Below are 15,710 nucleotides of genomic sequence, written 5' to 3' on the forward strand. Positions count from 1 at the left end.
TGTGTTCAATGTTAAGAATAGGGTCGCACAGGTATATAAACTGTGTCAACCCTACAGTTTTTAGTTGTGCTGGATTGCTGGAGTTGTGCTTCTGATACCATCTTGAATGTCACTGGATTGCTGGAGTTGTGCTTCTGATTCCATCTTGAATGTCACTGGACTGCTGGAGAATTGCTATTGGATACTTCTCCATTCCCCAACCCTAAGTAAGTGTTATCTTCTTGCCTGTTAATTGTACTATATTGCGGTGTTCACCTTATTTAAGGAATAAATTATATTTTATTATATCTAAGCCTCGTTCAGTTCAACCTCGTTCAGATATTTGGTGTTCATTATATCTTGTCATAAGCTACTGTGACATCGGGCACTTTCATTGTCTAGCACTAAGCGGTTTCATTGTCTTATGCTATTAGCGCTATCTGGTGATTTCGGGCCGCGCGAAAAAGTCCATGAGAGATGGGTGAGAGACAGAAAACATCCCCGAATTTTTTCGGGGATGTTGGAGGTTAAAAGGGGCCGCGACAGTAAGTTCACAGCATGTGCGGTGAAAGCAACTGCTTTTATATAATTGTTACCCAGTCTTATGAACCTTGTGATCCTCAGCAAAAGATCACTATGCTGATCATACAGCATATATATAATTATACTTAACCATAACGCTGTGCAGGTGTGTGTCAGTGTTAGAAGAGCCACCCAATCCTGGGTTTATAAACCTATATAAATTATGCCAGCACACCGTTGGTATCAGGAGTCGGCCAGGAGGAAGCTGATCACCAGTGAAACGCATAGCCCTGGACTCCAGAGAGAGAGGAGAACGCAAGACGCAGGTTCCGTGTTTCCGGGCGCTGGATACCGGAAGCGATACAGGAAAAAAGTGCGCGGCGCTGAGACTTGCGGAGGTGGTGAAGCTTGTGAAAGTGTGCTCGTGAAGGAGAATTTATCATTTACTTCACTACTAGACTTACTTCCATGAATAGCACAGGTTGTGAGTTCTGGTCCTGTTGGGGCTGACAGCACCCCCTTGTTCACAAAGTGCTTTAGGACTTGGCTTGTTAGGATAGGCCATGTAGAAATATTTTAGGAGGTGAGGGGTGTGAGAAATGTAATTATACTTTGCATATAAAAATGAGTAGGCTGATTCCATGGCATTCGCAAATGAATGTGCAAATAGTGGTTAGCAGTATTGCAAGCATTTGAACAAAGGTAGGAGAATAAACATATTTTTATTATTATTATTATTATTTACAGGGATTGTGGAGTCAATGCAGTCGTTTTTAATAGACAGGAAGGTAATTATGTGGTCATCGCAGGAAACATCCTCCACCATTGGCGTTTCACTGTCACTATCGATGGTGATAATGACAAGGGAAGTGGGTGGAAATCTGTTCAGCTTTCACTGGTCAGTGACATAGTCCTCCTTCTCCAGGACAAGCTCCTGTCTCTGCTTCTGGATCTTCTCCTTTATCTCCAACATTTGTGCCCACTCTTCTCTGGACTTCTGAAGCTCCTGGTTTTTGGCCTGTCCTTGCTGCAACGCCTCCTTTGATTGTTATGATCTGTATTGCTAGATGAAGTCCTTGACTGTGCCCTTCATCTTGAAATGTCATAGCTGCTATGCCAGCTTCCTTTTTTTCCTGACTTCTCTCAGGTTCTGAGAAGACACATCCACTGGCCTTTTCCTCTTCTCTTTCTTTTTAGAATAGCAATGTTCGTCAGATGACGTGCTATCCTTATGGCTAGCTTTTTGAGCATACTTTTCTTTGACAAGGGTGAATGAATCATGGTGAGAGGACCTGCTGTCTTGCATTATTGCAACAGTATCCGTATTTATGTCCACTTGGGTTGTTGCCCTGTTAATAAAGGGCTCTTCGTCTAATCTTTCTGAGCTATCCAGGTTAGCTAATGCAGTAGCTGTGGCTTGCTCTAATGTTGAGTAGGAAGTCCCTGATGTGTCATTGGCCCATGGAGTCAGGCCAAGTCCAAGAGCAGATGAGGGGACATCTTGCTCGCTAACGTCCTCCTCATCAGATGTTATGGTGATGATGGACGATTGGGCAGGGCAGTCGTGATTGGTGTGCTGGTCATACACCTCGATGTCTTGCATTCTTGCAATGGTGTCCATATTTATGTCCATTTGGGTTGTTGCCCTGTTGATAAATGACTCATCATCTAAGCTTTCTGAGCTAGCCAGGGCAGTTGAAGCAGTAGCTGTGGCTTGCTCTAATGTTGAGTAGAAAGTCCCTGCGGTCTCATTGGCCCATGGAGTCTGGCCAAGTCCAAAAGCAGATGAGGGGACATCTGGCTCGCTAACGTCCTCCTCGTCAGATGTTATGGTGATGATGGACAATTGGGCAGGGCAGTCGTAATTAGTGTGCTGGACATACGCCTCGATGTCTTGCATTCTTGCAATGGTGTCCATATTTATGTCCACCTGGGTTGTTGCCCCGTTGATAAAGGACTCGTCGTCTGAGCTTTCTGAGCTAGCCAGGGCAGTTGAAGCAGCAGCTGTGGCTTGCGCTAATGTGGAGTAGAAAGTCCCTGCTGTCTCATTGGCCCATGGAGTCTGGCCAAGTCCAAGAGCAGATGAGGGGACATCTGGCTCGCTAACGTCCTCCTCGTCTGATGTTATGGTGATGATGGACAATTGGGCAGGGCAGTCGTAATTGGTGTGCTGGTCATATGCCTCGATGTCTTGCATTCTTGCAATGGTGTCCATATTTATGTCCACCTGGGTTGTTGCTTCGTTGATAAAGGACTCATCATCTGAGCTTTCCGAGCTAGCCAGGGTAGTTGAATCAGTAGCTGTGGCTTGCTCTAATGTTGAGTAGGAAGTCCCCGGTGTCTCATTGTCCCATGGACTCTGGCTGAGTCTAAAAGCAGAAGAAGGGACATCTGTCTCCCTAATATCCTCATCATCAGATGATATGGTGATGATGGACGATTGGGCAGGGCTGTCGTAATTGGCATGCTGGTCGTACGCCTCAATGTTGTAGAGACAGTGGGCAAAGTTGATGAGCGCGTGTAGGAATTGGTTGGTGTGGGGCACCAGCAAGGGCCTCAGGTTCTCCACAAAGGCTTGGCTCTCCATGTCATAGCGCATTAAATTGATCATGATGATATCTTGCACTAAGTTGACGGCCGAATCATCGCTGCTGAACATGACCATTAGCTCCCTCCTCAACCAGGGTAGGAGACGGTGGAGGCAGGTGGGATTCTGTTTGAAGAACTCAGCAGAGATATCCCGGTAGCAGCCGCGATCTTGGATATTTTTGTCATGTACTCTGGAGCAATAGGTAGCCTGTATCTCATCATCCCATGGAGTCTGGCTGAGTCCAAGAGCAGAAGAGGGAACATCTGGCTCCCTTGTATCCGCCTCATCAGTTGATATGATGATGGATGACCCTGAGCAGCTGCCATCCTCGTATGATGCGGTAGGGCAGTCATAATTGGCATTCTGGTCATACGCCTCGACATTATAGGGGCAGCGGGCAAAGTTGATTAACTCATGCAGGAAGTGGTCAGTGTGGTGCTGCAGAAATGGCCTCAGGTCCTCCACAAAGGCTTGGCTCCCCATGTCATATTGCGTCACATTGCTTATGATGATGTGCTGCACTATGGTGGGGAGGGAACCGTTGATGCCGAACAGGACAGTTAGCTCTCTCTTCAGCCAGGGCAGAAGGTGGTGAAGTGATGCAGGATTTCGTCGGAAGAACTGAGCAGAGATATCCCGGTACTGGTCTCCGCCCTGGATATTTCTGACGCGTAATCCGTGGTGATACAGAGCCCTCCTGAAGTTAATAAGCTCATCCTCTGGGATCTCCTTCATGAATCGCCCCTCTGCGCTTGCCTGTCGGCTTGAGGCCAGCCTCTGTATCATCTGGTAAATATCTCCGCCCCTTTGCAGTGACGTCTGATTTAAATGGCCATCAAACAGAATTCTGTTGTCCGGAGGCATGAATGTCGTATGAGAGGATGAGGATGTAAGGGGATGGGTGGGGAGGCTGCAGTTCCCGGTAAAGGTGGTACAATACTGAAACTGGTTCCCATCTGGTCTGGCAAAGATACCATTCAGAATGTATTCCTTGTTGTCATCATCATCCTGGACGCTGTGGAAGTTGAAGCGGAAGGGCTGCTTGCACAGGGGGCACTCAGCTTTAGTTTTTGTCCACTCCTGAATGCAGTCAAAGCAGAACCTATGCCCACATGGGTCCAGGTGAGAAACTTTATTAAACCTGTCCAGGCAAATGGAGCATTTGGAGTCCGGGGAGGCATCCACTGGCATATTGTGCACCTGTGATGTACCAGCCTGCGGTGAAAAGCTGCCATCTACCGTCAATTTCTCAGGTGATGCCATCACCTGTGAAAAGAAGTAAAATATAAAAGATCCAGTCCTGCCTACTCATTACAAAATATATTCATGTTTCTGTATAAATGTAGATTTTATTACAATAAAACCCTGTGTGATTATATACAGTTGTAGCAGCCGTTATTGCTCTTGCTGGTGCATTGCAGAGGGGGACACATACAATGCGTCAACGGGAGCAACGGTAATTTTTAACTGCATTAACAGCGTGTGAAAAAGGGGTGTGGCTAACGCGCCAGCGGGTGCAATGACGCCGGCTACATCTGTAGGTATGTGAACATACATAAATAAATATATGAATTGCAACAAAAAAAGTATCCTTATGAAGAAGCACACGGGCATACCAAGAAAGTGATAACAATACAAATGTATTTACTGTAGGTTATAAACAAGGGGAGAGAAATTAAAAGAGGAGGGGGACTCACATCTACCAAACATATATTCCGTGAGGCAAAGGCACGTAAAAGTGAACACCAGAGGTAATCAACAACACAAGCAGCTCTAAATCAAGCATGCGTATATACCTATACACAGACTGCAGATTTGTGCATATAGCATAAGGAAATAACCGTTGTTGAAGCAGTGATTGCAGAAATGGAGGCAATAAGTGCCCAAAAATTAAAGATGTAAATACATCACCATTAAAGCGTAGGTGTAAAGGGCCAAATTACAGATAGCCAGAGCCTCCTATATAGGAAAAAGGTAGGGGTCCCACTCCACAGACTCCCACCCCTACCTTTTTCCTATACAGGAGGCCCTGGCTATCTGTAATTTGGCCCTTTACACCTCTTGCTTTAATGGTGATGTATTTACATCTTTAATTTTTGGGCACTTGTTGCCTCCATTTCTGCAATCACTGCTTCAACAACGGTTATATCCTTATGCTATATGCACAAATCTGCAGTCTGTGTATAGGTATATATGCATGCTTGATTTAGAGCTGCTTGTGTTGTTGATTACCTCTGATGTTCACTTTTACGTGCCTTTGCCTCTAGGAATATATGTTTGATAGATGTGAGTGTCCCCCCTCTTTTAATTTCTCTCTCCTTGTTTTTAACCTACAGTAAATAAATTTGTATTGTTATCACTTTCTTGGTATGCCCGTGTGCTTCTTCATAAGGATACTTTTTTTGTTGCAATTCATATCTACTATCCTTTAGCACCACTGTCCATTGTTATTATATCATAAATTAAGACAGTTTTTGGGCAACATTGACGTACTGTGTTGATGCGGTATACTTTGTGTTTCCTATAAATAAATATATATATATACAGTGGTTGACAAATCACCAAAAAATCTACTCGCCACACAAAAAAATCTACTCGCCACCTAGTACCAAACGTGTGCTGCTTGGGCAAATATTTACTCGCCCGGGGGTTAAATCCACTCGCCCGGGGTGAGCAAATGTATAGGTTTGTCGAACACTGTATATATATATATATCAACACAGTACGTCAATGTTGCCCAAAAACTGTCTTAATTTATGCTATAATAACAATGGACAGTGGTGCTAAAGGATAGTAGATATGAATTGCTAACCGTTATATCCATGCCAATAGTAACCACCATAAAAGATTTATTTCTAAAATGTTTTACAATAAAATAATACATTTGAGAGTTAACTCTCGTTTTCAAGTATGTCCTGGGCACAAAGTTATGATGACTAGATGGCTAGATAACATTCCTCTGGGCTGATTTCATTGCATCAAGAGAAAATGTTCTATGAATACTGATTTCTTAAAGCAGCAGTTCAAGCAATATCCTACGTGTTTTTTTTGTTTTTTGTTTTTAATAAATCAGTTCTGAATACTTGTAGCATTTAAAAAAAAAAAAAAAGGTTTTAAAAACATTTTTAATATTTCTAATGTAGGAAGCATTTCCAAAGTGACAGCCCCTTCCCCTTCTGATAGGCTCTGGCTCTTGAGCCCCACCCCCTCTCTAGCAGTGCACCAATTGTTTCTCGTAACTGCCCAGTCAATCATATTCCAGGACTACATTGCCCACAATGCTGTGCAAGAACTGAATTACTGTAAATAACCTGGAGCAAGGGATCGATTACAGGAGAACGGATCGATCTGCAGCTTACAGTAGCTAATCACTTGTCAGTATGCTGATTGCATTGATGCATATATTGAATGGGAAAAATATATATATATTTTAAAGAACAGCAGCTTGAACTGCAGCTTTAAAGCAGTCTCAGGTTCTTATTAATAATGTGACCATATGTACCGGTTTCACCAGGACAGCCCCAGTCTTTGAGGCCTTGTTACTAATCACTATGTATCTAAACATTTTATCCAATACAATGACAAAAAAACAGGGCCTGAAAATTATGGGACTAGAAGTAATTCCGCCTTCTGTCCTGGCAGGCGACAGGTTTAAGGTTCTTTCCCGTAGGGACCTGCAAAGCTTGATTCCAGGGGGTCTCAATGAAAAATTGGACACTATTTAATATATATATATATATATATTTAACTTATAGACTTTATTAATATATTTTGTAATATTATTTAATTAATATACACTATGCTAATGATTGTCACAAGTATACTTCATTTGTATTAATATATGTATTTTTATGATATAACATGCATGTGTACACATTTATCACAGTTCATTATAAGGTATCTATTTACTTATTATTCTCCACCAATTGAATTCACGTTACTGGCTATAAATAGTGACTGTTGCCACAGTGGAATCCCTTACCTGTCACCCCTCCCCCAACCTTTCCCTTTGTTATTATTGGCTGTAAATACCATCTTAGCCCACCCCTGCGACAGCCCCTGATGAAGTACTAGCCGACGATACGCGTAGGGTTGCGTCATCACGTTGGAATCAGTGGAACAGCTGTGGAGGATTTCTCTGAGAGATCGCAGAGAAGTTGCCTACACAGAGATTGCATTTTCCTCTGAGTGAGGTGTGTTTGCTGCCGTACTGTATGTATCGGAGCCAATTCGAACAGCTCATCTAGGCTACAGAGTCCTACGGGACCCGCTTGTGCTGCCGGACACCAATACCACATTTAATTCTACTAATTGGGAGGTGTTTTACTGCCAGATGGGATCGGAGCTGAATTGCCCCAGCTGATCTGCTACGGAGCCTCACGGGACCCGCTTGTGCTTCCGGACGCCACTACCATCTCTATTTCAGCTGATCGGTTACACTGTGTTTGCACATTCTGCTACAAACAGTTTCCATTGTCTAATTCAGATTGCTCCTTCACTCGGGGCTCCCAGCTGACAGGTGCGCTCATTGCGTTGATCCTGAATCAGCATGTTGTGGGGCTTTAGTTAGAAATCTTCATCTTCCATGTTGGAAACTGTTTGAAATTATTGCAGGACATTGCAGGAGTTATTATACCAGCTTTACCAATCACACCCCTTAGGAGGTTAAATGGATTCAATCTCCTAATATCAATATCAATCTATTGACATTATTAACTCTCAAGGTTCCCACAAACCTCTCCTATTAAAGACTACAGCCTCCACTGATATCCATTTTTATATTGTTTCATCTCTGTTTTATATGTCTATTATCATCACCAACAGTCATAGGCTGTCTGTGTTTTTTAATTAAATACATACTTATAAATTGTACATATAGGAGTGTGCGCTCATCAGTCTTTTGTTTTACATTTGTGGTTTAGGAATTGGTTATTCCTTGGTGAGCAGCCTATCCCCCCTGCATATATTACTCTTTTGATATACAACTATTTAGTCCTATATCTCTCCATATATCAGTTGTTTATAACCTATACCTGATGCATTCACTTCCATAATCTATTGTATAAATTGTGCGCTGGTTATTCCAGTCTTTTCATATATATACATATATACACATTTTATAGGGTTAATATATTTCCCGCTTTGTACTCCCCTTGTTTATTTCTGGGTTGCTAGGCAACCTGAGACTATTTAGAGTGATTCAAATGTCTGTCAGCCCTGATGAAGGCACATGTTCTAGTGATGAAATGCGTTGGGATGCGTCACTGACTTCAGCACACTGGTTGAAAGAGATGGAGGACCGTCTTACACTCAGAAACAGTTTGGACATTGTTTGCCTACATGTTCCGGGAGCTTGGTGCACCTATACCTGGATTTTTGCAGACATCTACCGCTTCATCTGGCTTGGAGGTGGGACATCGTTGGCTCCAGTTTAGCAGACGCTGCTGCAGAGACGAGTTCACTTACGTATTTGGTTGATTGTTCATTATTATAATCTACAGTACTTTTAATACACGTACCTTTGTGAGTGTGTTTCAGTACTCCGTTCTATTTATAATAAATTGTGATACGATTATACACTGTGGAGTGTGCGCTTTCTCCATTTATAAATATATATACTGTATATATTTACAGACATATATGCGTGTATAAATATAAATTACATGAGCATATATATATGTGCGTGTGTGAGTAACATGATAAAAAAAAAAGGTGGGTAACTCCCATATTTAAAGCAAAAGTGACAGTATCTATATATATATATATATATATATATATATATATATATATATATATATATATATATATATATATATAATACACGCACGCACGCACGCACGCACACACGCACGCGTCATCATACCATTCAATTTACTATGTCAGGGAATTTGTCTACTATCAACTACTTGGATGTAACACTAATCAAGAAAGATGAACATTTAAACACTGACATATTTGAAATCAACCTTCAGGAATACATTGTATGAAATGTTCCTTACAGCCAATTGTTCCCAGTCAGTAAGATTGTGAAAGATCCGGCTATGTTTCATTCCCATTTACAGGAGATGGGCTCTAGATTGATTCATAAAGTTCACAGTAGGAAACATGTTGCAAGACAGATACAACAGGTACAATCTACTGTGTGGATAGGCAGCATACACTATGACACTTTTTATACAAGCAGTTTTGAAGATGCGATTTGCAATAGAAAATACCGGGTTTTTTTTCACATTTCATTCTGCTTCTTGTGCACATGCCAAACCACCCAGTTTGGCAATTACTATTTTGGAGCTACTAGAATAGGCCCCTAAGAGACATGATCCGAAATATATATGTCCACATACAGACACAGCCCGTGTTGGCTCAAAACTCAAACCCACCACATCATATATATATATATATATATATATATATATATATATTAGTGCCAAAAAGGAGTGCTGTTGAGATTGTGACCTCATGTAATATAACCTAAGAAAAAAAGCCACAGTGCTACATCCTATATGACAAATCACATACCGATAGTTAAATACTTATCAGTTTTTCTTTCATAAGTGAGGGTTATTTAGTTAAATTGTTTGGCTAAAACATTTTAAGCTGCAACCCACACCAAGGTTTCCACTCTTTAAAATAGCAGTTCTGGCTATGCACCTGTGAATGACCAGTCTATTAAGACAGTTCTCCCTCTGATGGTGCAGTAGTGTTAGGACTTGCAAAAGAGTGGATACCTTGGCGTGGTTTGTAAAATGTCTGTGGAAGTCAAGAAATGCATTTTCGATATCTCATGGGCTCTAGATTTATTCATAAAGGTCATAGGAGGAAACATGTTGCAGGATAGATACACAAGGTACAATCTACAGTATGGCTAGAGAGCAATTATATATACATACTGTATACACACACACACACACATATATATATATATACATATATGTGACAGATACACAATGTACAATTTATGGATAGAGAGCAATTACTTGAGATTATATATATATATATATATATATATATATATACACACACACACACACACACACACACACACACACACACACACACACACACACACACACACACACACACACACACACACACACATATACATATACACACACCCATACAGTATATAATATATATTAATTGCTATATTAGTCGGATATTACAAATGGTGGAGGAGGAATTGTGTGGCTATGTACAAAATAAACCCAGAAACAAACTATTAAATACAATAATGCCTACGTATTGTGTGTACTTAACCCCTTCAGTGCAGAAATTGGGTTAATTGCTTATCACAGCAAGGACCTCTTTACATATATGTATGAGTGGGCATACAAACAATGTTAATGTGAATGATTGCCTGCAATTTAAGGAAGGCAACATAAATATTATCATCTGAATTACTCATATATTTAGAAAACAATAACCTCATTCTACACTTATTAACTAGTAGGGCATATCCCTGGAGGATGTTTGAGTCACAGTAATCCTGCATTATCTAAGAGCATATTCTCCATGTATGTTACTGATTCTACTGTGACTAATATATTAACATATATACTATATAAACTGTCTTAAAATGCCATCCAAACTAAATGAGTACTGTCATTACTTTTTGTCCTGTCACAGAAATATTACTAGTTTATCATTCCATGATAAAAAAAACAAGAAAATAACATGTCCAGTTATTTCTAATCTAGAGCCTTTTCCCTACAGTACTTACTGCTCTGTCCAAGAGACTGTAATGCCATCCAGGTCCAAGAGACTGTAACGCCATCAGGGCGGAACTCAGTGACATAACAATGGTAGGCATGGAAAAGGGCACTCCAGCGTTCTAGCATTCGAACCTGGCCACTGACTGGGGATAACCATTGAGTCTTTCTGCCTTTAATACACTCATCTGATTTTCTTCTGATTGTTATTAATATATATTACTAATATACATATCACCAAATCTGCTGCCCCTTCTCTCCCTTCTGCTCTAGTGCACCTCAAACTTCTCTCTCTCATGATGAACCTCTTCTAAATGCCACCTTTGGGGTCATGGGGAGCATGATCTGCATTTTGGCCTCTTGTGCATTACAAATTAATTGCCTAATACCATGTTTATGTACCATTAAAAGAATAATGATGTTAATGTTTATTTTGCATTGATCATTGAATATTTTATATGTCACTTTAATAATCTCTCTGTCCGTAAGCCCCATCATTTCATTATAAGCCACAGTAATGTTATAAAACATGGAATAAAAATGTTGCTCATTACAACTCATGCAGAAAAATTTCCTGTCCTATAGATCTTTAAAGAACTTTCTAGACAATTTCGTCAGAGCAGCGAGATCTGCGCCCACGTTAATTAGGCTAAGGCCCCGGTAACTCAGCGGCAACGCGCGCCCGCGAGATTGGCGGCGCGTGCAGCCGATTACCTGGTCTGCAGGGAGCTGCAGGAAGAGAGACCGGGGGGGGGGGGGGGGGGCGTGGCGGGGGAGTGACGGGTCGCGGCCATGACGTCACCCGGCAGGTTCGCCCTCATTGGCTGAACCGCCGGGGGGCGTGCCGTATCGCTCGACGCGAGTCCTGCTCTCAATTCTATTGAGAGCAGGAGCAGCTCGCGCCTCAGCGCTGTGGCCCCCCTTCGCAGCGGGCCCGGCACCATTGAGGGGAGGGCTCTCGTGCGGACGCTGTAGTAGGCAGCAGGGTCAAGCCCTAAGACAGACACTGCTCACCGAGAAAAAGAAAGCTATGTGTCCAGGATTACAATAAATTGTACGTACTGCAATTCTGTCACCAAGGGGAACATTGTGCATCACCCACGATCAGGAAAGACAAGCGATACTAAGGTGTCTAGGCATTGCCCACAGGGAATTTATCATATCTGGATCAGCACTAAGGTGATTGACTCAAAAAACAGGATAGGTAGAGTATAGAAATGCCTTCACTCTCAAAATATAAAAAATTGTACACATTTTTTTTTGCCGGTTGTGAACTTGACATTTTGTCAAGATGACTCTGTGTACAAAAAGCACAACATTTATATTGTCCTCCTGGCGCGACGCACTTGAATCATGCTACAAAATGTGAAAAAAGTTTACCCACAAAGGAATCATAACAACACCTAGAGAGTTACACAAGGTACCACCACTACATCATGACAGCATACCGTGTCACACAAGTTAACTTCCCTCCGTGATGTCATCAATCTTAACTAACATATGACAACATACAACATAACTTCCTGTTAAAGCTGCAGTTCAAACTGACTTAAAAAAAAAAATATATATATAAAAAATTTCCCACTCAATTTGTGCATCGATACAACCTGCACACTGACAAGGGATTTGCTAAGCTGCAGATCGATCCATTCTCCTGTAATTGATCGCTTGCTCCGGGTTATTTAATTCAGTTCTTGCACAGCATTCTGGGCAATGTAGTCCTAGAATATGATTGACTGGGCAGATACTAGATACAATTGGTTCACTGCTAGAGAGAAGGCGGGGCTCAAGAGCCAGAGCCTATCAGAAGTGGAAGGGGGCTGTCACTTTGGAAATGCTTCCTACATTAGAAACATTAAAAATGTCTTTAAAACATTTTTTTTTTACATTTTAAATGCAACAAGTATTTTCTCATAGTACAGAACCGATTTATTATTATTAAAAAAACAAAAAAAAAAAACACGTTGGATATTGCTTTTGAAACTTACATTTGTTTTAATAAATAATGATCAAATGAAACTAATCCTATCAAATACAAAGTATCATCATAATATCAATATATATATATACTGCATAATGAGAACAATACAAGCATTATTACTCTTTCAGCATACATCTATACTACATCATATATCAACTGTTTTACAAAGAATTGATACAAATGTATAATAATAGAATTCATTTAAACTTGAACTGGTAAACGAAATACTGTAACAGAAGCAAATCACAACTTTAAGCAAGAAACACAGAACTGACTAAAGGGAAGGCATATAGGCTTCAGTACTATCTAACTGAGGCAGGAACTCTGTATTTATATAGCTAGAGCAGAATTTAGTGACATAACATGCCCCATGTAAATATCAGAATAGAAGAGAGAAAAAAAGAAAAGGAAAAAAAATGGGAAAATAAAAAAAATGAATAATAATAGGCCAGCCTAAATATATATAGTATAAAGAATAGTCAAGACGAGTTAACATATAACCCTGCTACTGTAAAATCAACAAAGAGTTTGTGACATACTATAGCAACCTATATAACTTGGCGAGTTCTGATCAAAATAACACAGACCTAGAAATAAGATTCGATGAGTATTTAAAAACAACAAAATTATCTAAACTAGATGAGTTTGAGACTAACCACCTAGTAGCCCCAATAACGGCAGAGGACATTTCCGAAAACCATTAAATCCCTCCAAAACTGTAAGGCCCCGGGACCGGATGGGTTTTCCAACCTTTATTTTAAAAAGTTTGAGACCACATTGAAACACTGTTTGGTCAGATGATTCCATAAAATACTGAAAGGGGAAGCCCTACTGACCGATTTATTAGAAGCCTCAATTGTTGTGATCCCAAAAGAAGGGAAAGACCCCACGCTATGCCCCAGCTACAGACCCATCTACCCCATAAACACGGATATAAAACTCTTCGCAAAAATTCTGGCGTCCAGAAAGAATAAGGTATTAAACACTCTGATCCACTCACACCATGTAGGTTTTACCCCAGAGCGGCAAGCGTCAGATAATATATGCAGGATCATTAATATTATCCACAACAGCAATAAGAACCAACGCCCCACACTGATCCTGGCACTAAAAAATAGAAAAGTGGTGCCAGATTAATTACACAATGCCAATGAAATAGAACCAATAAAATAAACACTTATAGTCCCGCAGCTAGAGTCCAAGGAGGTTATTCAAACTCCTCCACCAGTAAAAAGTATAGAAGATAAAAGTCCTCCAGCGTGTGGTTTTAGATCTTCATCTCCAGTGCATATGTGGGAGAGAAACAAGAAAAGAGCATACCACAAACAAGTGGTGTAAGATAGGTATGGTATCACTTTGACCACAGTTTCTAAAGGACTAGAGAACTTAACACTTGCCTGTGCCTAGTTCCCACTAGGTGTGCTCCTCCACATTACCCTCAGGTGTGTCTTTGAAACAGAGAGGAGAAAGACATGGCATAATACCGTTTTATTCACAATAGAAAAATAAAGATTTTTCAGTAAACTGAGACGGCAACCACACAGACATCCCAGGAGGAGGGAACAACATGGCGGGACTGCACCAGAGGGTGTACGCTGAAAAGCCAATTGATTGAACCCTTGTGATTGGCCGTTTGTGAGTGTGCCTTTTAATCTTTATTTTTCTATTGTGAATAAAACGGTATTATGCCATGTCTTTCTCCTCTCTGTTTTAAAGACACACCTGAGGGTAATGTGGAGGAGAACACCTAGTGGGAACTAGGCACAGGCAAGTGTTAAGTTCTCTAGTCCTTTAGAAACTCTGGTCAAAGTGATACCATACCTACTGTATCTTACACCACTTGTTTGTGGTATGCTCTTTTCTTGTTTCTCTCCCACATATGCATTGGAGATGAAGATCTAAAACCACACACTGGAGGACTTTTTTTCTTCTACAGTATACGTTTTACTGGTGGAGGAGTTTGAATAACCTCCTTGGACTCGAGCTGCGGGACTATAAGTGTTTATTTTATTGGTTCTATTTAATTGTCATTGTGTAATTAATGTCACAAAAGCTTTCGCACTCAAATGAAGTTCACCAAACCATATATGATTTTGGAGATGAACGGTTATCACCCACACATGAGTGCAGGCCTGGTTTATCTAGTCAAAGTTTTAGGGCTTTCCTTTCTACAACAGAATAAAATGACTCAAAATCCTTGGATTATTTGAGAAAAATGTAATAAAGCATCTGCATTTAAAATTTCTTCCGAAATAGAAATATTGTGTTATTGCCTAGTCAAAAAAAGTTTGTGCTTATTTCACAGATAGTTTGAAAGATCTTACTCTTGTTTTTCTAATGCTATCCTTAGTGGAAAGTGCAGGGAATAATAAATGCAATTATGATAGTCCTTTACGGTTTACACCTCACCGCCACAACCTCAGGCAAGGATTCTGTCAACTACAGATGTAGATCGGATAACCCAGGGGGCCTCCGGCGATGCCGTGAAAAAATCCGCACAAGACGTCAGATGTACAGAGGTACACCGTTTGTTTTCCCGGTACGCATTGCGTTTTTCAGAGCCTGTGCCTCTTGCGATATTTTGACCAAAATGTCTGAGTTATCCGAGGTATAACTTGGGTTAACAGTGGACAGAATGCAGGCAGAAACTGAAAATTAGCATCGTTCGGAAACTCGTCAGCGACCACAAGTTTGTTTTTTTTTGGGTCAGGTTTTGCCACACCGATTTTATCATAGGTTTGTAAGTGTGCCGTTAAGGTTCTTCCAACTTAGTCAATGTATTAATGGCAATACTGTTCCATGTGCTTTTTTTGTCTTTTAGATTTGTTTGAAAACTGGTTCACTCCATAGAAACAGTTCAGATACCACAATTCACCTGGGCTATATATATATATATATATATATATATATATATATATATATATATATA

General features: G+C 40.7%; 2 protein-coding genes across 2 annotated transcripts in view; both read right to left on the minus strand.

Moving 5' to 3' along the window:
- The window catches only part of LOC142492387 (perilipin-2-like), a 447,955-nt gene that overhangs the window by 425,433 nt on the left and 6,812 nt on the right, over positions 1-15,710 (minus strand). The window lies entirely within an intron of this gene.
- LOC142487815 (uncharacterized) lies at positions 1,394-4,354 on the minus strand. Its single transcript, XM_075587792.1, has 3 exons — positions 3,402-4,354; positions 1,640-2,951; positions 1,394-1,540 (listed from the first exon to the last, which is right to left on the minus strand). The coding sequence occupies exons 1-3, from the start codon at positions 4,352-4,354 to the stop codon at positions 1,394-1,396; spliced, it is 2,412 nt and encodes an 803-aa protein (XP_075443907.1).

The sequence above is a fragment of the Ascaphus truei genome, chromosome 1, assembly GCF_040206685.1.
Source record: "Ascaphus truei isolate aAscTru1 chromosome 1, aAscTru1.hap1, whole genome shotgun sequence".
In the NCBI taxonomy this organism is placed as follows: Eukaryota; Metazoa; Chordata; class Amphibia; order Anura; family Ascaphidae; genus Ascaphus; species Ascaphus truei.